General features: G+C 44.7%; 1 protein-coding gene and 1 long non-coding RNA gene across 3 annotated transcripts in view; one reads left to right on the top strand and one right to left on the bottom strand.

Moving 5' to 3' along the window:
- Nucleotides 1-10,047: 10,047 nt before the first annotated feature.
- The window catches only part of LOC146042910 (uncharacterized), a 19,351-nt gene continuing 4,204 nt past the window's right edge, over nt 10,048-25,194 (bottom strand). The window contains exons 3-4 of one of the 2 annotated variants that reach the window (XR_014464057.1): nt 12,812-12,918; nt 10,048-10,153 (exon numbers count right to left, since the gene is read on the bottom strand). This is a non-coding gene — a long non-coding RNA (uncharacterized LOC146042910). Of the gene's footprint in view, nt 10,154-11,328; nt 12,919-25,194 lie in introns of those variants that run through there. The other variant, XR_014464056.1, reaches the window with a different exon arrangement.
- LOC146042909 (nicotinamide N-methyltransferase-like) overlaps nt 11,996-25,194 on the top strand; it is a 33,754-nt gene continuing 20,555 nt past the window's right edge. Inside the window, exons 1-2 of the mRNA XM_083163192.1 lie at nt 11,996-12,107; nt 15,504-15,667. Coding sequence (XP_083019318.1) covers nt 15,529-15,667 — 139 coding nt within the window. The 5' untranslated portion in view covers nt 11,996-12,107; nt 15,504-15,528. The remainder of the gene's footprint in view (nt 12,108-15,503; nt 15,668-25,194) is intronic.

Raw genomic sequence — 25,194 nt, 5'->3', positions numbered from 1 at the left:
TTTTTCTCACACTCTTCCTTCTCCCCTCCTCTCTCTCAGGTAAGTACCCAAAAAAGAAAAATGTAGGGGGGACACAATAGTGTGATATTGTTTTTACAATTGAAAATTTCAAAGAACAATATTCTTGAGTTTTTTAAAACTCGTACCCTTAGACGTGGTCTACTATATGGAGTAGACTTCAATCACTTTTTGGGGAGCGGTAACGTCACCAATCCAGCATCCAATTTCCTTGGGCGCATATGCAAGAGAAGTGAAGCTTGTATAGTGAAGCACCGCTTATTTTATTTGACAATAAACATAAAAACATTGGGGGGTATAACAATGGACTCTCACCGGATCAGTATGTCCACAAAAAGAAAGCAGACAAATAAGGCAAAGTTGTTGGAATCCCGGGTTTTCCCCTTGGATTTAAGTGTATGTCATTGTTAAATAGGTATAACTAGATGTCAGGAAATTCCATGTCTGGTAATAGGCTTTCCCCAATCGGGGTATAAATATAGGTTTAGTCCATGTATCTCCACATGCCTTGAGGAAGAAACCACCAGGTTTTGAAACGCGTTGGCCGTGGAGAGGAGGGATTTGACATTGGACCTTATCTGGCTGGACCAAGAGGCTCCGGGGACGCCTGGGATTCCAACAACTTTGCCTTATTTGTCTGCATTCTTTTTGTGGACATACTGATCCGGTGAGAGTCCATTGTTATACCCCCCAATGTTTTTATGTTTATTGTCAAATAAAATAAGCGGTGCTTCACTATACAAGCTTCACTTTTCTTGCATATGCGCCCAAGGAAATTGGATGCTGGATTGGTGACGTTACCGCTCCCCAAAAAGTGATTGAAATCTACTCCATATAGTAGACCACGTCTAAGGGTACGAGTTTAAAAAAACTCAAGAATATTGTTCTTTGAAATTTTCAATTGTAAAAACAATATCACACTATTGTGTCCCCCCTACATTTTTCTTTTTTGGGTACTTACCTGAGAGAGAGGAGGGGAGAAGGAAGAGTGTGAGAAAAAGAAATCAATCTGCGCCCAGGGAATAGTTGGTATTCATTCTTTGTATAGTGTTTTGTATGGTAGGTGAACCATATAGACCAACTAAACTTAGGCTGCAGAGAGCGCAAAGGTGGTTACCCGAAATAACTTCTATTTGAGACTTAATGCTTGTAGACCTAGTGACCGTTTCCCATATATTTCAGTCAAATTGCAATACAATGCACACACAGTACATTCATTAGTGAAAAGGAAATAAATGACACACTGTGATTGCAGATTTATAAGCTTTGAATTTCCCTAATCAACAGTCTTTGTACTATATATTTATACATTTGCTTTCCAGCTGTAACCCGCATGGTGTTATGTTATTAACTATGGTGATATATTCTGTCTGTGTTATCTGCAATAATGATCTATATGAAATAAATATGCATTGCAATAAAAATACTTCTTGTTTACAAAATTGCACATTTTCAACTGAATCAGAAAGACGGCATTGATAATACACAATTCTATTTTCCAATGATCTGCAAAAAAACTGCATTCATACTAACATACTGTAATGCATAAAGGCAGTTAGCAATATCATCACCATCAACACATCGACAGATGTGGAAGGTACGTGTATATAAAAGTGACCTTCAAGTCACTTACATACAGTAAGGGTGCACGCTGGGATGGAAATGGGCGGGCAGCTGACATCCGGTGATGTCAGCTGCCTGCGCCCCCGCACCCGTGTCACGGTCTCATTAGCATGAGAACGCCCAGCTGGGTGCTCCCATATGCTAATGGCGCTGTCTGGCACCCGATGCCCCTCGCTGCCCCCCCCACCCGCTGTCCTGGGTGCGTGCACCAAGCAAACAGACTGTTCCCTGTTGGTGCACACACCATGCTTCTGTACATGCACAGAAACGTGTCTGCGCATGCGCAGATGCTCACTATTGGTCCCCCTAGCGAACGCATGAGGGGTGCGAATGACTATAAATAACCCCCATTAGCCGATGCTGGAGGCAATGGGGGAGTGGGGGAATTTTGCAACATGGTCCTCGTTAAAGATATGTTCTGGCATCTGTGCATACGCGGAAGGATTTCTCCTGTCTAAGGCGTTGGCACTTTGTGGTTTCCTGAACCACAATGGTTTATTAGGTTGAGTGTGTGGTCTGACCTTACTAACCTTTGTGGTTGTGCTCTTGATCCAACAGCAACTAGTATGCAAAGTAAATAAAGTGTATACACTGTGCAATCATTTTTAAGCAACTCAATAAAAGCAAAATGTAAATGAAAATAGATGGTGAGCGCTAAAATGTGATCGGAAACTAGAAAGGAAAGAAAAGGGAGTACAGAAAACACACCTGTGGGAAAAATCAAGGGGGGGGGGGGGCGATCCACATCCCCCCCTTGTCGGGATTTCGGTGTGATATTGTTTTTACAATTGAAAATTTCAAAGAACAATATTCTTGAGTTTTTTAAAACTCGTACCCTTAGACGTGGTCTACTATATGGAGTAGACTTCAATCACTTTTTGGGGAGCGGTAACGTCACCAATCCAGCATCCAATTTCCTTGGGCGCATATGCAAGAGAAGTGAAGCTTGTATAGTGAAGCACCGCTTATTTTATTTGACAATAAACATAAAAACATTGGGGGGTATAACAATGGACTCTCACCGGATCAGTATGTCCACAAAAATAATGCAGACAAATAAGGCAAAGTTGTTGGAATCCCGGGTTTTCCCCTTGGATTTAAGTGTATGTCATTGTTAAATAGGTATAACTAGATGTCAGGAAATTCCATGTCTGGTAATAGGCTTTCCCCAATCGGGGTATAAATATAGGTTTAGTCCATGTATCTCCACATGCCTTGAGGAAGAAACCACCAGGTTTTGAAACGCGTTGGCCGTGGAGAGGAGGGATTTGACATTGGACCTTATCTGGCTGGACCAAGAGGCTCCGGGGACGCCTGGGATTCCAACAACTTTGCCTTATTTGTCTGCATTCTTTTTGTGGACATACTGATCCGGTGAGAGTCCATTGTTATACCCCCCAATGTTTTTATGTTTATTGTCAAATAAAATAAGCGGTGCTTCACTATACAAGCTTCACTTTTCTTGCATATGCGCCCAAGGAAATTGGATGCTGGATTGGTGACGTTACCGCTCCCCAAAAAGTGATTTAAATCTACTCCATATAGTAGACCACGTCTAAGGGTACGAGTTTAAAAAAACTCAAGAATATTGTTCTTTGAAATTTTCAATTGTAAAAACAATATCACACTATTGTGTCCCCCCTACATTTTTCTTTTTTGGGTACTTACCTGAGAGAGAGGAGGGGAGAAGGAAGAGTGTGAGAAAAAGAAATCAATCTGCGCCCAGGGAATAGTTGGTATTCATTCTTTGTATAGTGTTTTGTATGGTAGGTGAACCATATAGACCAACTAAACTTAGGCTGCAGAGAGCGCAAAGGTGGTTACCCGAAATAACTTCTATTTGAGACTTAATGCTTGTAGACCTAGTGACCGTTTCCCATATATTTCAGTCAAATTGCAATACAATGATAACTAAAGGCTATATTAGAAAACATTCAAAACAGAAACACACACAGTACATTCATTAGTGAAAAGGAAATAAATGACACACTGTGATTGCAGATTTATAAGCTTTGAATTTCCCTAATCAACAGTCTTTGTACTATATATTTATACATTTGCTTTCCAGCTGTAACCCGCATGGTGTTATGTTATTAACTATGGTGATATATTCTGTCTGTGTTATCTGCAATAATGATCTATATGAAATAAATATGCATTGCAATAAAAATACTTCTTGTTTACAAAATTGCACATTTTCAACTGAATCAGAAAGACGGCATTGATAATACACAATTATATTTTCCAATGATCTGCAAAAAAACTGCATTCATACTAACATACTGTAATGCATAAAGGCAGTTAGCAATATCATCACCATCAACACATCGACAGATGTGGAAGGTACGTGTATATAAAAGTGACCTTCAAGTCACTTACATACAGTAAGGGTGCACGCTGGGATGGAAATGGGCGGGCAGCTGACATCCGGTGATGTCAGCTGCCTGCGCCCCCGCACCCGTGTCACGGTCTCATTAGCATGAGAACACCCAGCTGGGTGCTCCCATATGCTAATGGCGCTGTCTGGCACCCGATGCCCCTCGCTGCCCCCCCCACCCGCTGTCCTGGGTGCGTGCACCAAGCAAACAGACTGTTCCCTGTTGGTGCACACACCATGCTTCTGTACATGCACAGAAACGTGTCTGCGCATGCGCAGATGCTCACTATTGGTCCCCCTAGCGAACGCATGAGGGGTGCGAATGACTATGAATAACCCCCATTAGCCGATGCTGGAGGCAATGGGGGAGTGGGGGAATTTTGCAACATGGTCCTCGTTAAAGATATGTTCTGGCATCTGTGCATACGCGGAAGGAGTTCTCCTGTCTAAGGCGTTGGAACCAGGGCCGGCGCCACCACTAGGCAGCTCTAGGCATTTGCCTAGGGCGCTGGCACCTGGAGGGCGGCAGTTCGCCCCTCACCCCCAGCGAACTGTGTAAAAAACTTGCTGCCCCGGCAGCCCTGCAGTGCTGGGGCGGTCAGGGGTGTCCATGCCGTAGGGGTACCTGCGGCGCCGTCATGTGTGTAAAGCTGGCTGCGGCCGGCGGGGTCCCTGTAGTGAATAGAAAATAATTAGCGCTATGCGCGAGGCGGCGCGGGAAGCGCTAGTTATTTTTATTCACTACAAGGACCCCGCCGGCCGCAGCCAGCTTTATACACATGACGGCGCCGCAGGTACCCCTACGGCACGGACACCGCTGACCGCCCCAGCACTGCAGGGACGCCGGGGCCGCAAGTTTTTTCCACAGGTACCACCCCTCCCCCCGGCACCGGGGCGCCCCCACCCCGACTCGCCTGGGGCGCTCCGGTGCCTTGCACCGGCCCTGGTTGGAACTTTGTGGTTTCCTGAACCACAATGGTTTATTAGGTTGAGTGTGTGGTCTGACCTTACTAACCTTTGTGGTTGTGCTCTTGATCCAACAGCAACTCCTATACAAAGTAAATAAAGTGTATACACTGTGCAATCATTTTTAAGCAACTCAATAAAAGCAAAATGTAAATGAAAATAGATGGTGAGCGCTAAAATGTGATAGGAAACTAGAAAGGAAAGAGAGGGGAGTACAGAAAACGCACCTGTGGGAAAAAGCGTACTAGTATAGATAAAACAATGTTTACAACTCTTCTTGAGGATTTCAAAAGTCCATGGAAGTAACCTCTTATTTCTAAATTGGATCAATTGGGTATATAACAATTTATTTAAAAAACATATAATCACACAATTAATAGCATATAGTATGCTATACAATAAAAATAGGAAGAAAGATAAAAATGTGCACTTGAATTGTAAAATAAAAATGAAAATTGGACACAAAGATAATACTTATGTATAGTCGTGCTTGGTTCATATTGAGCTCTGTAGAAATGGCCTCCACAAGATGTACTGTCGTAGGTGGTAGGTGAGAAGGATAGCAGGGGAGTCCATTATCCTTGCTTGGTATTAGTTACCGCTGGAGGATGTTAGGCTCCTATGTTTGTGAAGCTACCTCCAGGGCCGGTGCAAGGCACCGGAGCGCCCCAGGCGAGTCGGGGTGGGGGCGCCCCGGTGCCGGGGGGGGGGGGAAGGTTGGTACCTGTGTAAAATAACTTCCGTCCCCGCGCCGCCGCGCGCATAGCGCTAGTTATTTTCTATTCACTGTAGGGACCCCGCCGGGCGCGACAAGCTTATACACAATAACAGCGCCACAGGCTCCCCCGGCGGCACGGACACCCCTGCACGCACCAGCACTCAGCAGGGACGCCGGGGACGGAAGTTTTTTTTAAACAGGTGCCACAGTGCTGGGGGTGAGGGGCGAACTGCCGCCCTCCAAGTGCCGGCGCCCTAGGCAAATGCCTAGAGCTGCCTAGTGGTGGCGCCGGCCCTGGCTACCTCGCGATGTTGCGCCATGGCCATTCCAAGGATTGGTAGGTGGTGGTGTCCAAATTCTGCTTAGATGTATATATGAATTTTTCATTGTTTTTTTGGTGTCTATGTTGACATAGGTCGACATGGACACTGTCTATGCGTACCGCGTCCCCTCGCATGGCTCGCTACGCTCAGCACACTATTATAGTCTCCCTCCACGCCGTAGCGAATGGTAGGGTGTGAAATACCGCCTGTCGGCACATGTTGGCTCTAAATTTTGTCAAAAAAGGCATGTCAACATTTTTCATGTCGACCACTTCAATGTCAACCTTTTGACCATGTTGACCTTTTGCCCATGTCGACCTTTTGGGTGGCAACCGTTTGCCCATGTCGACCTTTTGGGTGGCAACCGTTTGACCATGTGACCTTTTTGACTGTCGATCTGGGGACCCTGCTATCCTTTTGACTGTGGACTTTTTGACCCTGTCGACCTTTTCATTGTTGACATTTGGACCTTGTTGACCTTTTGACTGTAGACCTTTGGACCCTGTCGACCTTTTGACTGTCGACCAATAGTGGGCAACCTTATGACTGTCGACCTAGAGACAATCTATGATGAGTCCAGATACCTCCAAATAGTGTCTCTAAAGACCAAAAGCTTATAGTAATATAGTAACGCTGTACTGACTGATGCGTTTCGTTGTGTTCCCACAACTTTATAAACCAGAGGGAACATTCAGTCAGCACAGTGGCCAGTCTAAAGGTGGCCATACACTTACAGATTTATCTTTAGATCTGTCTGGTTGGAACAAAAACCTGGTAATGGATGAGAGCAGATGACAGTTGACCATTGGCTTGGAAATGCTGGAAAACTGCCAAACTGTCACTCATCCATAACCATGTTTTTGTTCCAACCAGCCAGATCTGAAGATAAATCTGTAGGTGTATGGTCACCTTCACTCTGTATATTCCAGGTTAGTGGTACTGCTACACTAACCACACACCACACACTTATTCAGAGATAGGGCATTATTCTGGTTTACTCTCAGAGGCAAAATCCTTCTCAAATAGACAAAACCATATGCACTGCAGGTGGGGCAGATGTAACATGTGCAGAGAGAGTTAGATTTGGGTGGGGTTTTTCTTCAAAGTGAGATGTATATTACAGTGTACAAATAAAGCAGTCAGTATTTTCCCTGTACAGAAACAAAATAACTCACCCAAATCTAACTCTCTCTGCACAAGTTACATCTGCCCCACCTGCAGTGCACATGGTTTTGTCCTTTTGAGAAGGAATTTGCCTCTGAGATTGAACCAGAATAAGGCCCATAGAGAGAGAGGGAAAATTCTCACAGCAGGGAGGCATAGCTCTCTCTTCATTCGTTGTCTCACGCTGTTTGCAGAATATGGGCCAAGTCATAGCAGTTACAGATAAATAAAACAGGGAGATTACTAAAGACAACATTCATCAAGGCGCTATTGCCTAAAAGTCAACTAGTGTAATCTTCAGCTAGATACATTTCAACTCATATGACCTTTAATTGGCAACATTCATTAATGACTTTTAATACCTGAGGGGTAGATGTACGAAGCAGTGTTAAGGGAGAAGTGATAAAGTGCCTGGTGCATTATCACCGGCCAATCAGCTCCTGACTGTCCCTTTTAAACCCAGCCTGTAACGTAACAGGAGCTGATTGGCCAGTGAAAAAGTACCAGGCACTTTATCACTTCTCCTCCCTTATCACTGCTTCATACCTCTACCCCTGAACCTAGAGCAGGGCTGGGCAACACCGGCCCTCCAGATGTTAATGAACTACACATCCCAGGATGCTTTGCATTAGTTTTGCTATGTGGCCATGCTGAAACTGATGCAAGGCATGCTGGGATGTGTAGTTCATCAACATCTGGAGGGCCGGAGGGGATTGTAAACTTAACTTGCTGCATCAGGTAAAGGTGGGAAATGGTTGTTCGGTTGACACCTTTAAGGTCGACCGCTGAAGGTTGACGGGCCTTATAAAGATAAAGGGTCTACATGCCTAAGGTTGACAGGGTCAAAAGGTCAACACAAGCATTATGTTGACATTGTGAAGGTCAAAAGGTCGACATGGGTTTCTCGCTTTTTTTTGAGCCAACATGTGCCGATAGGCAGTATTTCATGCCCTACCAATCATTACGACATGGAATCAAACGACCGTAATGGGCTTCCGTTGTTTGATCACATAGATGCATTTGTATGATTCATTATTTGAGACCATTTAGGGGCGCGCCCTCATAGCTCAGTAAGCTGCTTTCCACTCTGCTGCCAGGCGGCCCCCTGTATTGTCCTGTGAGTGACTTTTTCCGAAACGTCAACTCTGTTTGGCGATGTATTAAAAACTTTTTTCGGTACTTATGTATTATCTGGGCTCCCATGTTAAATGCACCCCATTTTTTCATACCCCTACTATCCAACTACGCATGCAGTTGATTTTATATAGTGTGGCGAGTGCAGCGAGCCACCGTGCCCGAAGCGTGGCGAGCGCAGCGAGCCCCGCGAGGGGACGCGGTCTCATAAGAAAAACGGGAGCCCAGATGTTACATAAGTACCTTTTTTTCTAAAAAATATAAGTGAGTGCCCTCTATTCAGACCTCAATCAATATTGGACTGTACCTGGACTTATGTATGGTACAATTAATGTTACCTTAAGTTGAGCACCCAAAGATCCATCCATCCATGTTTCCTATCCATTCTTCATACATTTTAATCTTCTAACACATTTCAGGACACTCTTTAACCTGTATGGAATGATTTTCAGTTTTCCTATTTCCTCTTTAATGCTAAATATGATGTTTTTACGAAAATAGTTGCATATTGACTCAGACTGGTGGTCCCAGGAGCAGGGCAGGCGACAGGGGGGTCAAGGGGGGCAAGTGTGACAGGCCCCAGACATATGAAGGGCCCCACAGTTTCAATGCCCCGGCATGAACACTGCCTGTACTAGCTGGCCTGTCAGTGACCCTTGCAGGCCGGCCGTCTACTGTGCACCATCTGCTTTTGGCTGAGTCTGACTGACTCACTGTGCGCCACTGCCGTCTACTGTGTGTGCGCCCTGCCACTTGGTGCTTAGAGCCATCTACTCTGTGTGTGCGCACGGCCTGGTGCTGCAGCCACACAGCCTTACCCACTGCTGGTGCTGTGGCCTCAGTCTCTGGTTCCTGTACTTTTACTGCGCTGGTCTTCTGTTCCACACTCTGTGAAATACCTGCCCTGCCTGCTCGCAGGGCCGGTGCCACCACTAGGCAGCATTAGGCATTTGCCTGGGGCGCCGGCCAGTTGAGGGTGGCACCTGAGAGCAGCCACTCCACCCCCCTCCCTCAGTGGAGCCTGGTGAGCGGCGCCACAAACTCCCCTCCCTCCCTCCCCTGGAACCTGGAGGAGGTCAGCGGCAGGTGAAAGGTTGGGCTGCCGCACCCCCCTTCCCCTGTGCAGGTGAGTGTCGAAAATTCAGGATACAGCTGCAGACACTCCCCGCCCCCATGTAGCAATATGACTGCAACTATCTTCCTGCCCCCCCCCATGTTGCAATACAACCGTAACTATCCCCCCCTCCCCCGTGGAACAGGGCAGTGGCAGAACGCAATCCCCCCGTGTAACGTCCCCCGCCGTGAGCGATGCCCGCACCCCGAATCCCCCCACCCCAGTGGGTGGGGCAGCGGGGCGCCCCCACCCCTGCCTGGGGTGCTGGGGTTCCTTACACCGGCCCTGCCTGCTCGTAGTGCTCAGCATTCTTTTATGAAAGAGACAGGCCACCAGCAGCCTGAGCCAGCAGGAAGCAGTAGCAGGAGCCAAGCCAGCAGGACTGAGAATGTATGTACTGTATGTACTGTATGTATGTATGTATGTATGTACATACAGGCAGGGTCCGGCACTCCAAATTTACTGACACAGCTGCCTTGTTACCTTCCAATAGGTAATGTAGTAGTTGATGCACTTGCGTACAGTGGCGGCTCTCATAGTACTCAACAGCATAAATAATTGCAGACCACACCAGCAACAGTGTAGAGTTCTGACGTTTCGGTAATTTAATGCCGTTTTCAAAGACACTGTTACATGCATAAAGATTTACTTAAATAGAAGAAAGAAACCCTGTGTCAGCCGTCTGCATCGCCCGGTCCGTCCCACAGCAGCGCCGTCTGGTGACGTCATCCGGCGTCACCCCATAATGAAAGTAAAAGAAAAGGACCACATAGATTACCAAGAGCAATATATAAGAAAATAAATAAAACTAAAATAGTGTGACAAAACTGGCACCAAGAGAGTTGTGCTAAAGAGAAAATAGAGGTGAAACAACATAATCATGTAAATGAAAAATAATAAAGGGCTGCGCACATATTAAACTGATGTATGTATGTATGTATGTATGTATGTATGTATGCTATGTATATTATGTTTAAAATAAGTAGAGTGTGTCGTCTATGGTCCTGCTAGAAGGGGTAGTCAGCCACAGAAGCGATATCAATGGCTTTTAATGAACGGATTCAAACTGACTTGCAGGGGAGGAGAGGTGCCCCCTTGGGATCAGGAGCGTGGCGGCAGATGACTCCATTGCCTCCTAGAGTTACACCTCTGGAGGTGTGCATGAACACTGTATCAAACCACGGCACTGTCTGCAGGAAAAGAAATGCATCAAGTGTGCTGTGGTTTGCTAAATAAAAGTCATTTGAATTAAATTTAAGTAATGCTAGATGCTTGGCTTAAATGTATTTTGTATGAAATAAATTGACATTAAATTTAATTTGAGTTGGATGCTGGGTACTTGTGTATTTTGGCGGCGCCCATCGCATCACATACCATAAGGCATACGATGGTATGCGATGCGACGCGATATCGCGATACAATGATAATGTGATTAAACATTGTATAAGCACCCTAATGGGTGCTTACAATGTTAAATGCACCCGCCCGCCACCCCCCCACTATAAACGTGAACCCGAAGCGTGGCGAGCGCAGCGTGCCCGCGAGGGGCGGCGGTACGCATCCTCGGACCTTTTCATACCCCCACTATCCACGTCGGCGTGGAGTTGAGAATAGAAAGTGTGGCAAACGCAGCGAGCCACCGAGCCCGAAGAGTGGGGAGCGCAGCGAGCCCCGCGAGGGGACGCGGATACTTGTGAAGGCCGCGAGGGGACTCCGATACCTGTGAAGGTATCCGCGTCCCCTCGCCACGCTTCAGGCTCGGTGGCTCGCTGCGCTCGCCACACTTTCTATTCTCAACTCCATGCCGACGTGGATAGTGGGGGTATGAAAAGGTTGGAGGCCGCGTACCGCCGCCCCTCGCGGGCTCGCTGTGCTCGCCACGCTTCGGGTTCACGTTTATAGTGGGGGGGTGGCGTGGGGGTGCATTTAACATTGTAAGCACCCATTACAGTGCTTAAAAGCACCCATTAGGGTGCTTATACAATCTTTCATTGTATAGGGGGCAAAAATCGCATCGCATCGCATGCCATCGGGTGCATGGCATGCGATGCGCTACGATTAAAAAATCGCACGATGGAAATCGGGGGCGCCGCTATAATACACAAGTACCGGATGCTGCATTTGGGTTGGGATAAGGCACTGGCGTTCTTCTACGTAAATAGTTTTTTAAGTTGTAATTAATCCAATAATTTTAAAAATTTGCCATTTAAAAAAAAATGTAAACAAAAGCCTGTTAGATATCTCGTATGTTTTAAATAGATGTTCTTAACCTAATTCAATCCTTTAAAAATGTCAATATATGAGCATTTTTTTTTTTAAACAAATTAGGTATTTACTAAACCATTGATGCTGTTTAAGTGAACGGAGGTGAAGTACCAGCCAACTAGTTCCTAACTGTCATTTTTCATACACAGCCTGTAACATAGCAGTTATGATTGACTGCTTTATATCTGCCTAATTTATCTCCATCTAAGGCTTAGTGAATAGACCCCTTAGTCAGTAAATGGGTTAAATGCATGTTTAGAGAGGGAGAGGTCTGTTAGCTGCCAAAACATTATCATGTGATTAACTTGGCAAACCAACAAGAGCTATAACTCTTCCATGCTAGTACAGCAAAGTCAAAACGCATTTTGCGATTAACTTCATACAGTATAGCCGGTCTTTAGAAAGGTAAGAATTACTGCATGTAATTTGTTTTGAACTTAGTAAAATGCTGTAAAAAATGCCCAATAATTATATTTGTCATCTAGGAAGTCTGAATTAGTGAGAGCTACATTTGCTAAGTCTGACAGATTTTTCTGAGAACATCCATAAATTAGTTAATTGCGAACAAGGTGTTTGCTCTTTTTTCTTTTTGTATGAGTACTGTTACCACAGAGGCTGGCATGTGAGGACGGCATTGGTAGGAATTTGTTCAAGAATGTTTATCTCTCAGGTTCAGAATGCCAGTAAATGTCATAAGTAAAAATGCATATAAGCTAAACTACAGCAAAAACGCTTCAATGTGATTTCATTCACCCACAGTTCATTTTTCTTCCCAAAGGCACACATTTTTCCTCCTGGGTAGTAATCTGCAGGGTTGCTAAGTTTGTACCATCTGATAGAGTTGAGCCACTGCCATGTCACAGTCTGTGTTTAAAAAAACTGACAGGCGCTGTTCTTGGGACTTTGGGGCATATGGACAGAAGAGAGGCGGCAGTAAAAGAAGGTTAAAAGGAGCTGCCCCAGTGCAGTTCACAATCTTCATGTTGCTTCATTTTATGGAGGCACGGGCACATGCAACTCAAGAACAGAATGCCACACTCACCACCATGACTGCAGCTTATGGGTCAGCTGGGTCACACACATTGGGGGAAACCACAAAAGCAGCACACCTATACAATCCCTGGCATCATTTATCATGGGCTCAAAGGGACGATCAGCAGGGAAGATGTCCAAGCTCCTCCCGAGGTGACCAACAAAGAAGTAAAGGGCTCCTTGCCTGCTGGGACAATATGTACTCATATTAGAAAGGTGGCAACAAAGTCTTCAGTCCATAGCAAACAATCCGAATTGTGTATTTCTGTTTCAAGTTTCTTTAAAAATGGTTTAAAATAAATGTGATTATTTGCCATGGCACAAAAACCTAATACATCAATATAAGGTGGTGAGCATTCTTCGGTATGGACAATACCATTTTTCTATGATGAGTTTCTCCATTGCAAACAAATGGCTGTGCGGCTGCAGTGTATGCTTTCCTTTAGTTGTCTGCAAAGCCGTGTATACTGCTACAATTGCTCCTCCGCAAAGCTATGTATACTGCTACAATTGCTCCTCCGCAAAGCTGTGTATACATCTACAATTGCTCCTCCGCAAAGCTGTGTATACATCTACAATTGCTCATCCGCAAAGCCGTGTAAACTGCTACAATTGCTCGTCCACTCTTTCTAGTCCGGGTCCCATCCAAGAGTCACTTTGCTAAAGCTCCAATTGGGAGCGAAACGTGTCAGTGACCAACCGTTTTGTGGATCTCTACATCTGCTACACCCCTGTGGATGGGACCCAGGGCTACTACTGTGCTCTTTCCACAGTTTTTCGATACACCTAGTGCCAGAGGCGCAAGTTCATCCCAGTTGCACGGAGGCAAGTTGGAGTTTGGTTCCCCCTTTATAAATTGTGCTCTCAGCTGCACTACAGGGACCAAAGCCTGCACCAGGGACATTATGATGTCACCAGCACAGGCGCAAAATGCATCCTTTGGACTGAGGATGCCCCTGAAGACAAACCTGGTGGACGCCGGTGGACACTGGGGGGCGGCGTGGACGTGGTGGGACCAGGTGAGTATGTAAAAAAAAAAAAAAATTCAGAGATCCGGAATAATCCCTTATCTAAAATACTTGTGGTCCCGACATTCCTGATAAGGGATGCTCGACCTGTATATACAAGTACCACCACAGGCTCTCCATGCTAAGCCTTCACTAGGCTTTACCACAACTCAGATCTCTGCCAGTGTCTGGCAGTATCAATAAACAAGTTCCAGTCTCCTATGAAGAGAACTCTAATATAACCTCTAAGTTTTCACCATATGGTTTCCTAATTCCTACCATATGAAAACCTTGGCTCCTGCTCTGCTTCTTGACTCAAAGATTCTGACAGGTACTTGGCTAAAATAAATTATTGTCATTTTTATAGCCACTGTGGTTTGAAAAGACACAGATTCATAGAAAATGTGACACAGACAACAATTTGGCCATTGCTTTGTTGATGCCAATTGTGGCTCAAGGCATACAGTAGGTGCCGATTCTATGGGTGCTCAAGGGCCCGAGCACCCACAGGAACTAATGAGCACCCACGTGCCCGTAACTCCAGAGTCCCAATGCCGGGCCACTGTATTTGCTTGTTGAGCCTTTCAACAGGCTTGAGCACCCACCAGCAAAAACATAAATCGGCACCTCTGGTTTAAGGTTATTCTGCACAATGTACTGAGAGCCCAGGAGGATATGATATGGCAGATGGAAATGCCGCACACTTTCTGAATCTGATATTCCCAAGAAATATAGACATGCTTTCAAGGCCGGTGGCATTCGAGAATATGCTACTCTCAGAGGCCCGGGCATCTTTCCTCAATGGCGACATCAACCAATGGGTTCTGTTATTAATCATAACATGTATAATATAAGCTGCAAATATTGTGGCACAAGATCAAATGATAATGAAATTGCAGAAGTACTACTGTTTGCAGACAATCATTCAGCTAAGTACTAAGACACATGTCTGCAGAACTGAGTGTAAACAAGGGGGGGATAACTGTCTGAATACCCCTCAACTGTCCCAATTTTTGCAGGACATTTGCAATCTTTTGTGTCCCGTGGACCCGTTCATGGGCAACAGTGTCCTGTGGGGGGGGGGGGGGAGCAGTTGGGAGACCCCCTGCCACTCCCTATGAACCAGAATCAGGCCCATAGTGTCCTGAAATGTTTTAACTCTCATAATTATTGAGATCAATTCGATTGTTTCTCCCCGCGACCAGCATTAGATGGCATGCAGTGGAGCAATCCAGCTTTCTATGTTGCTCAGATCAGAGGCAGTGAGTGAGGGGAAGACACATTTCAGCTCAACAAGCTGAAATGTTTGAAAAAAGTGACCTATTAGGGTGCCCAAATGTTACTTCTTATTTGTTTTGGGCTATGCTGCACTTTGTGACCAGCTGGTCACAAAGTGCAGCATAGCCCAAAAAAAATATGGCCGCCGCATGTGCATATAATATATGCATATGCGGCGGCCATATTTGTTTTGGGCAATGCTGCCATTTGTGACCAGGCTGCGGCCGCTTGGTTCCGGCAGCCCTGGAACCAAGGTAGGCGGCCAAGGGATATCTGGTCCGGCCCACTGGGAAATGGCCCGGTTTCCCGGTGGGCCAATCCGCCTCTGCCCATGCTGGGTAATCAGAAATAAATATTTTACAGGAAAGTGCATTTGTGACCTGGTTAATCAGGGATAAATTGCGCATTTTGCATTGATCCACTATATCATTTATATACAAAAATTAAACCGATTATTTTAATAACCTGTTTCTTTTTCCTACAGTTTAAATTTCCCAAGAAGAAACAACATGGATCTCAAACAGAAATACATTAATGACTTTAACCCTGTAGACTACTACCAGACATACTATGCTGTAGGAACAGAAAATGTCTTTGGAGAATGGACAGAATTTGCACTGAAGACTCTTCATGAAACATTTACTAAAGGTAAATATTTAACAGTAGAAAAATGGACGGGATGCAGTCAAAATCCCGACGGTCAAAATCCCGACGGTCAAAATCCCGATGGTCAAAATCCCGACAAGGTCAAAATACCGACAAGGTCAAAATACTGACATTTAAGATTCCGACATGGACAAAATCCCGTCAAGGACAAAATACCGACATTTTAAATCCCAACAAGGTCAAAAAACAGACATAAAGAATGTAGACATGTGAAAAAGTCAACATGACTTTCGGTCGTCAGCTTGCGAGGTCGACATGGGCTTTTTCACTGTTTTTTGACCTGACATGTGCCGACAGGCGGTATTTCATGCCCTACCATCCACTAGGGTGTGGTGGGAGAATAAAATAGTGTGCCGGGCGCAGCGAGGCACCGTGCCCGAAGCATCGCGAGCGAAGCGAGTGTTGCGAGGGGCTGCGCTTGACTTCCAACTGTGTCCATGTCGACTGTGTCGACATTCGGGTAAAAAAACAATGAAAAAACTCATGTCGACCTCGCGGCCTGTCCATAGGATAAAAACCATTACTGGTGGTAGCTCTGGTAATCTAGTAAGCAATGAGGTCTCAGAATCTGTGTTTGATGCTATGAGCAGATCTTCTGCATTTCAATTTGCAAGATACAGTAATGTTGATCACAAGGCCGGATTAAGGTTTTTTAGGGCCCAGGGTTCTTAAGACATGGGTAAGGAGTTGAAGGGGGGCTATATTAGATTGTACATTCCTCCTAACATGACCCATTCCAGGAGGTACTAAATGCTCTCTACCTGGACTTCACTCTTAATATATGATATAATTTATAATAAAGGAATTTGAACACAGATGATGGCAATCATATAATAATGGGTAAGTCCATGTAGAGAGGATTATGTTGTCCCTCCTGGAATGGGTCATGTTGAGAGGTATGGAATGTGTACAGTACAGTATATTGCATTTAAACCACTGAAGTATATTGCATTTAAACGAATAGTTTGTTAAGACAAGTTAAAAAAGCTTAAATATATATACAAAAATGAAATGTACCGTACCATCTATCTTGTCACATGCAAGAATAGCAGCAGCCTCAGTACTACTAACACTGTAAGCTAGTGATGTCACTGCTCTCTAGCTGCCCCCCCCCAACCCCCTAAACCCTTTGCGTGCCAAGTGAATTTGTCAAAATTGGTGTGAAAATTGCCAAGCAAGCATTTGTATTCATCATAATGACCCTGTAATATTTACCTTATGTAGGACATATCATCTCTTTATTATTTTAATTTATATAACAAATATGAGCAACGCTGGCATTTTTTGTGGATATTTTGCACATCACACACAGAGACTTGTGTAATATCTGGGCGCCCGATGCGATTGTATTAACTTAAGGCATACAATCAGATGCGATGGACGTGATTTTCCGGAAAAATCGCGTCGATCGCATCGCGACCAAATCGCATGTGATGTGATGCGATGGACGTGATTTTTCCATAGGATTCAATGTAAAATGGTCCTGTTCATATCCCCAGTATCCAAGTGGGCATGGAGTTGATTTTATATAGTGTGGCGAGCGTAGCGAGCCACCGAGCTCGAAGCATGGCGAGCGGACGCGGATTACTTAAAATGTATTCCCAGTCCCCTCGCGGGGCTCGCTTCGCTCGCCACGCTTCGGGCTTGGTATAATATAATATAATTTTTCTATAAAATATTCATTTTCTATATTTTTTATCATTAATTGTATGGATTTTTGGTATAAATATAAAAATAATTCATATAGCAGCCACTGTCAGAGGATGAGTATTTTTTACATAGGTATGATAAATAATATTTATTTATACATTTTTATATTTTTATTATTTTATCAATTTGATAAAAATAATTTCATCATATGTAGTTATTATCCGGGTTCCAGCAAATATGACTGTTAATTAATAAAATTATTTGGAATTTTCCATCAATAGAAAAGCATTATTATGTATGAATCCCAGGGTCTCTTGGATAACTGTTTATACCAGTTTAATTCAATTGATACAATCCTTGGGGCGAAATTCGTCCGATTTCACAAAAATTCCAAAACCTACATTAAATAATTTAATCCTTTATTGAGGTGATGTGACTCTGAAGGACTTTGTTAAATGCATATTCCTATAAGTAATGAAGGCAGATTACGGGAAAACACTCCCACACCTGAACTCATGAATATTCATGAGGGTGCAGGTATATGAAGGACTTCCGGGCACCCACCTTTTGGTCCTGATGAAGCTGGTAGCGACACGCGCGTCGACCATACACACGTAGTGTGTAAAAATTCCCAATGTCTCTTCCCTCTTAAATGTATTTTGATCTGTATTTCTTTCAGTGCGCATAGTATCGGGCAGCAGAGAGGTCACTGGGTGAGTCGCAGCGTCACATGCTGACCGCAATCTCTCCAGACCACGGTGTATGATAGCGCAGTGGTGCACGTGTAACTTGCATCTGTGACATAGAGAGAGGCCGGTGCATGGTGTAGGTCTGTCTGTGTGCAAGTCGCGTAGTTACAAACTGACCACGATCTCCCCTCAGACCACGGCACCTGACAGCGCGGTGACACACAACCTATGTGCATGCAGCACTCCCTCTCTCCCTTCACACGTCAATAAGAGGCTAAATGCCCGGTGTAGATCTAACTGTGTTACCCCCGAAACGCTAAAATGGCCGTCTACTTTGGGTGTATGCCACAGTAATGACCACCCAATGCAGACACGCAATAGTTAATAGCAAAAAATACAAGAGTGATATATAGAAATTAAGCTATTTAACTAATCTGAAGATCTTCCCAGATACGTATGTTTGGATACATATTGCAAAACACACGATAGGACGCGTTGATCGATTGATAGGGATAAACTGACATTGGGGTCCACTAGGCTAGGATTCTTATCCTTTTTAACATACTTACCTTGTCCTTACCCTTATATGTGTTTTATATATCACAGTTTTTAGAAACTTAAAGAATAAAAGTTAAATTTTATAATTGGTCCATATCTTCTTTAGGTGCACCACACCCATGACAATCTTTTCTTTCTTCAATAAATATTGTTCATTCATTTTCTAGTGGCAGCACACCCCACTACTATTCCTTACTGTCCAAAATAAGGGGGTCATATTTTATATTATTATAATATAAAAAATAATGTTCCAGTGTGACTGGTAAAACCTTGTTTTGTTCTACTGTCCAATCTCTCAGCTCCCATGCCACTCCAAGCTACTGGAGAGACTTGTCTACTCTCGCCTCACATACTTTCTTAGCTCTCACACCCTATTAGACTCACTTCAGTCAGGCTTTCGCTTTCAACACTCCACTGAGACAGCACTGACTAAAGTGGTGAATGATCTGGTAACTGCTAAGTCTAAAGACTCACTACTTATTCTTCTAGATCTTTCTGCTGCATTTGACACTGTGGATCACACTCTTCTCTTACAAACACTACGCTCACTAAGTCTTAATGATACAGCCCTTTCCTGGTTCTCATCTTACCTATCTGATCGCTCCTTTAGTGTTCGCTTCTCTGACTCTACCTCCTCTTCACTACTTCTGTCAGTCGGAGTTCTGCAAGGCTCAGTCTTCGGTCCTCTGCTTTTCTCAATCTATACTTCCTCTCTTGGCAAACTAATCAGCTCTTTTGGATTTCAGTATCACTTATATGTGGATGATAATCAAATCTAGCAACCCCAGAGTTGTCACCAGTGGTTTTAGGCAGAGTCTCTGAATGTCTCTCTGCCATCTCATCTTGGATGTCTTCTCGCCAACTCAAACTCAATATTTCCAAAACAGAATTACTTATATTCCCACTGGCCAAGAACAGTTACCATCCTGATATCTCCATAACTGTTGACAACTCGACAATCTACCCTACCCCACAAGCTCGTTGCCTAGGTGTCATCCTCAACTCTGAACTGTCCTTTCTTCCTCAGATTCAATCTGTCTCCAAATTATGTTACATGCATCTAAAAAAACATATCCAAAATACGACCATATCTCACACAAGACACTACTAAATCTCTTATCCATGCACTCATTATATCCCGCATTGATTGTTGCAATAGTCTCCTAACTGGTCTTCCTAAGAACAAACTCTTGCAAGCCATTTTAAATGCTGCTGTTAGGCTTATCTTTCTTGCAAGATGCTTATTGTCTGATGATCCACTCTGCCAGTCCCTCCATTGGTTGCCTGTATCTTACCGTATTCAATATAAAACACTTCTATTCGCATATAAAGCTATTAACCATACTGCACCAGCATATATCTCTTTACTTATAATAAAATATAAACCATCTTGACCACTATGCTCTGCACAAGATCTGCGTCTTTCTTCTGCATGGATCACTAGCTCCCATTCACTATTACAGGACTTTCATCGGGCTGCTCCCATACTATGGAATGCCCTTCCACGCACAAAAAGACTCTCCACTAGCCTCCAAACTTTCAAGCGTTCCCTGAAAACTCACCTCTTCAGGCAAGCCTATCATAGTTAAGTTTTAAACACATAACCCTCTGAGGCACTTATCTATTATGTAGTGTTAGGAGCCATTATTAATGGCTCAATTCTGTCAGTTCTGTGTTCTGTTTGTCTGTGGTTGGTATTTGACTCTCTGGTGGCCTCCAGAAGTGTGTCTGTGCCATTGCAGCCCAGTCTCCTCTGAACTAATTTATGCACAAGTCTGACCTCGTTATCCGAGCCTGGGAGTTGGGCTGGATCTGTCACAGCTGTGTTAATCACCTGAGCCCTTCAAAAGGCATTCTGGCCATGACTACCCTGCCAGTTGTAGTTCCTAGTCCTCAGTGCAAGTCTGTTTTGTCTAGGTTTCTGCTCCAGAGTGTTCCCGGTCTCAGCCCTTGTATTCAGCATCCTGTGTGCTTCCAGAGCCTGAGCTAGCGTGTGCCTGGTTCCAGTGCTGCAGTCTTGCTTGCCCGGGCTTGTCTATCTTCATCTTCTCAGATACTGTAAGTCAGGGGTTCTCCCTGCAGCTTTCTTTTTATTTATATTTGACTGAACCATCTCTGCATTGTTGCAGCAGCTCGCACTGGGGGTCAGGTTTGTCCAGTTAGGGGTCATTCCTTCCCTGTGCGAGTATTCAAGGGTTTGTTTGTTATTTACCACCTTAGTGCATTGTTGCACCCATGGGGTATATTTCCCTGCATTTTGGTAGACTTGGTGGGATCGCCAGCTCACCTTTTTGCTGTGTGTTCTATCTCCTGCGGGCCTTCTTGTCACACTAAAGACCAGGTGGCACAGTCTGGGGCCAGACTTAATTTGGCCCCACAAACATGGCTGTTATTGGTGAAGCCTAATGCTGGGTACACACCAGGACGACTAGGGCCCGATCCTCTCAATCTAGATCCAATTCCGAACAATTGGATGTAGATTGTGTGCTGATTGGGCCCTTTTCTGTCCTGGTGTGGACCGATCCGATGCGCGGTCCCGCGGGTCGGTCGGTCGTTATTGAGATCCTACCTGCTGCAGGTAGGATCTCAATGAGGACCATACAGCCGGGTGTGGGTCGCCATCGGATCGGACCTGCTCACGGTGCACATCGTGAGCGGGTCGTGCCCCCCCCGCGTCACCGTGAGCGGGTCGGACGAGCCACTGACGACCCGCTCACGATGTGCATCGTGAGCGGGTCGTCCTGGTGTGTACCCTAACCCTAGCCCGCAGGAGGCCAGCAGGACCATAGGGTCACGGCAACCCGGATCACCCACCAAGTTCTACCTTACATATAGCTTCCTTTCTAGACTTGCAACTTGGTAAGAATGCTATGCTATTACTAGTGCCTGTCCTTTTGTTTCCCATTTATATCCCTATAGATTGTAAGCTTGCAGCAGGGCCCTCCTACCTCCAAGTCTGTCTGTTGTTACCCAGTTTGTTTTATCACTGTCTGCTGAAACTGTAAATAAATAAGTGAATATACTGTATTTGCACATTTAGAGCTGGTCACATTTCAACATACAGATTAGGGGGGCGCTGGGCGCGGCGAGGCAATGGGCGGTGACGGCGAGGGAGGCGGCGGGGACCGTAGACAGGCTCCATTGTCCAGGGGGCACACAAGCGTCTCATGTGCACGTGCCCCCTGGCGGGGCTGGCGTGATGGCGGGGCTGGCGTTAGAAATGCCAGCCCTGCAAGGATGAAGCCAGCCCCATCTGTAAATATCAGTAATTATTGTATGCAGTGTCCACATAATAATAAATGTACATTGTATTTTTTTTTTCTGGCACACTTCCATTCGACACATAGATTTTGCACTTTAGCCAGTAACTGGTGTTGGTTTCACACCAACCCCAATTTTATTATTAAGATAATAAAGACCTCCTTAGAATTAAGAAAAAGCAATGTGGCAAGGGAGGACTAATCATTTAGGAAATGATGACGTAACTGAAGACTGTGAACAAAATCACATATTGGAAAGTTAACTGCAGGGTTGAATTCGGGGCAAGAATTCTTTCTTTACTCTGCAATATTATTCAGCTGTATAGCATTACACAAAAAATGTTGAAGTAGAGTTCATAAAGTGCATCCAAACCAAACATTGCTTGTGAGCCAAAAAGAATGGAATGTTCTGAAACATACTTTGCCAACTCAGGCTAAAGTGTAACTTGTGCTGGAAATATAACCACAGAAACAAGTCTTTTGTGACCGTAAAATTCGTCAGCCACCCCCATAGTAAAGTTAACAACCACCCCCCACCACCGCCCCCTCCGCCACCGCCCATAACCCCCGTGGCTTACCCCTCCGCTCAGCGCTTCAGTAGAAGGGACCCGCAGATCTTGTCTGCGGTGCGGTCCCAGCTCCCCTCCTGGCTTCTGCTGCTATGAAAACGGATCATCTCAAAATGTCCGCCCCCATACAGCAGACAGTTTCTGAGAACTGCAGAAGCCAGGAAGGGAGCCGGGACCACAGCACTGGGCGGCAGCGGAGGGGGCGGTGGCGGGGGTGGTTGTTAACTTTACTGGGGAGGCACTGACGAAATTTATGATGGGGGGGGGGGCACAGACATGATAATTACGCCACTGGGGGGTACAGTGTGTAATTCAAATATATGATTTCCTTCCTTTCAAGTTAAGAAGTAAAATTGGCGTATCTAAATATATTTTGGGGTAAAATGTCAAAAAAATAAACACACCAAAAAGGGGGCGCTAGTATGAATAAATGATATAGATTTTTTGATTTTGTAAATATTTTTTATTTGAAATTTTTTAACATTTGTTTATAAAAAAACGGGGGTGGAAAGAGCTGCAGGTCTCTTTGATGTGTCAGTGTATACACATCTAGTTGGTTTAGATCTGTACCACCATCAGTGGCCCAGAGTCCAAAACCAAAAATCTTTAAAAGATAAAAAACTTCCTGCACTGTGTGAGACGGACAGGCGGGATGCTGGGGAAACCTCTTATATGGATTATGGATGGTTGCATGATAAATAGCAGTGGTTGTGCAAAAGTGCTAGGAACCTGCTTTATCTGTTTCTCTTCTGAATTTCCTCAAATTGATATACAACTAGCTACACCTAACAAAGACAAATCACCCAGCTTGATGACAATGCTGCTGAGGCATTGAATCGTTGCTTCTAATAAACATTAAGTTTTACCTAAGCCTGGAGTGCTTCACCACTCTTCACTGTATGTATACTGTATATATATATATATATATATATATATATATATATATATATATATATATATATATATATATAGTTCCACAAGAGAAAAGGCACACGGACACCAATCAACGGTTTCAAAGTGATGTATTGGGCATAGCACTATCTAGCGCTTTCGGGGACACCACCCCGTCTTCAGGATAACAGCCCTGTACAAACAAGTGACCAAACAGTGTTCCCCATCCCCCCACACAATAAATAGCATAGCATTGATTACTCACCTGTCCAGAAGCGGGAGCGTGGACATCGCGGCACCGGGATCTCTGAGACACTCTCCAGTACTTCCTGTGTCTAACCGGAAGTCGCAGGTGGAACGCATCTTGCGTTCCACAGCCTGCTTCCGCCTTGCACCGTCTTTCCTGATGCGTGTCAGGGCTTCTCCAATGCGCCGGATCGCCAACTCTCCCTAAACTGGGCAGACAAGCACAGCAATAAATAACACCATAAATAAATTTCACTGTTTATTTATGGTGTTATTTATTGCTGTGCTTGTCTGCTCAGTTTAGGGAGAGTTGGCGATCCGGCGCATTGGAGAAGCCCTGACACGCATCAGGAAAGACGGTGCAAGGCGGAAGCAGGCTGTGGAACGCAAGATGCGTTCCACCTGCGACTTCCGGTTAGACACAGGGAGTACTGGAGAGTGTCTCAGGGATCCCGGTGCCGCGATGTCCGCGCTCCCGCTTCTGGACAGGTGAGTAATCAATGCTATGCTATTTATTGTGTGGGGGGATGGGGAACACTGTTTGGTCACTTGTTTGTACAGGGCTGTTATCCTGAAGACGGGGTGGTGTCCCCGAAAGCGCTAGATAGTGCTATGCCCAATACATCGCTTTGAAACCGTTGATTGGTGTCCGTGTGCCTTTTCTCTTGTGGAACTGTATCTTATGTCTGGAGAGTGCACCGGATCAAGCTGTCTGGGAGTGCCAGCATACAAGGATTATATATATATATATATATATATATATATATATATTAATAATTTATTGTCACTACAACATTAAAAATGCATAAGTGAAATTCAAAAGAAGAGAGATAAGGAAAATACTCACATCACATACTACAATTCAAACACAAAACAACAGATGGGAAAAAACTATTCCGCAACCGACTCGTACGGCAGCTCAAGCACCTATAACGTTTCCCAGAAGGCAACAAGGAGAAAAGAGAATAGCATTGGTGACTAGAGTCTGAGATAATTTTTGTAGCCTTCGCTTTTCCTCTCTTTAAAAAAAATTCTGCCATCCTAGGTAGGGGTTGGCCAATGACTTTTTCAGCAGCCATGATAATCCTGTCTAAAGATCTTCGATCAGAGCTCCTGGAATTTCCATACCATACCGCAATGGCATAAGTCAACAGACTTTCAATTACACAGCTGTAGAAATTCATAAGCATGGGCCTAGATGCATATATGCAGTGCTCGAAGTGGAAATTTTAAAGTGGGGGTATGGAAAAATAAAGGACGCAGTTATGTGCGGCTACTGGAAAGAGGGCGTGTGTTTAAGTTTAGTGTACCACACCACATACCCTTTACATGCATTGTACACCATAACAGTAAGATCCTTACACATTATGCCACACGGTATGAGCCAAAATTACACATAATGCCCACTGTATGCCACAGAAGTAGCAATGTTTTTACGTAATGCCCACTGTTGCCCTCAATAGTAGCGCTGTGTAATGCCCGCACCAGTTGCTGACAGTAGTAGCGATGCCTAATGCCAACACCAGAGAGAGGGGGAAGTATAGAGAAAGAGATGGGCAGATAGACAGAGAAGAAGATAAAAACTAGGGGGAGGGAGAGATTAAGAGAGGACAGAGAGAAAGAGCAGGGGAAAGAAGGAAGGGGGA

Source organism: Crinia signifera, chromosome 19 (genome assembly GCF_055691185.1).
Source record: "Crinia signifera chromosome 19, ASM5569118v1, whole genome shotgun sequence".
In the NCBI taxonomy this organism is placed as follows: Eukaryota; Metazoa; Chordata; class Amphibia; order Anura; family Myobatrachidae; genus Crinia; species Crinia signifera.
Note: the sequence above shows the minus strand (reverse complement) of the source record. Positions and strands in the feature narration are given on the sequence as shown.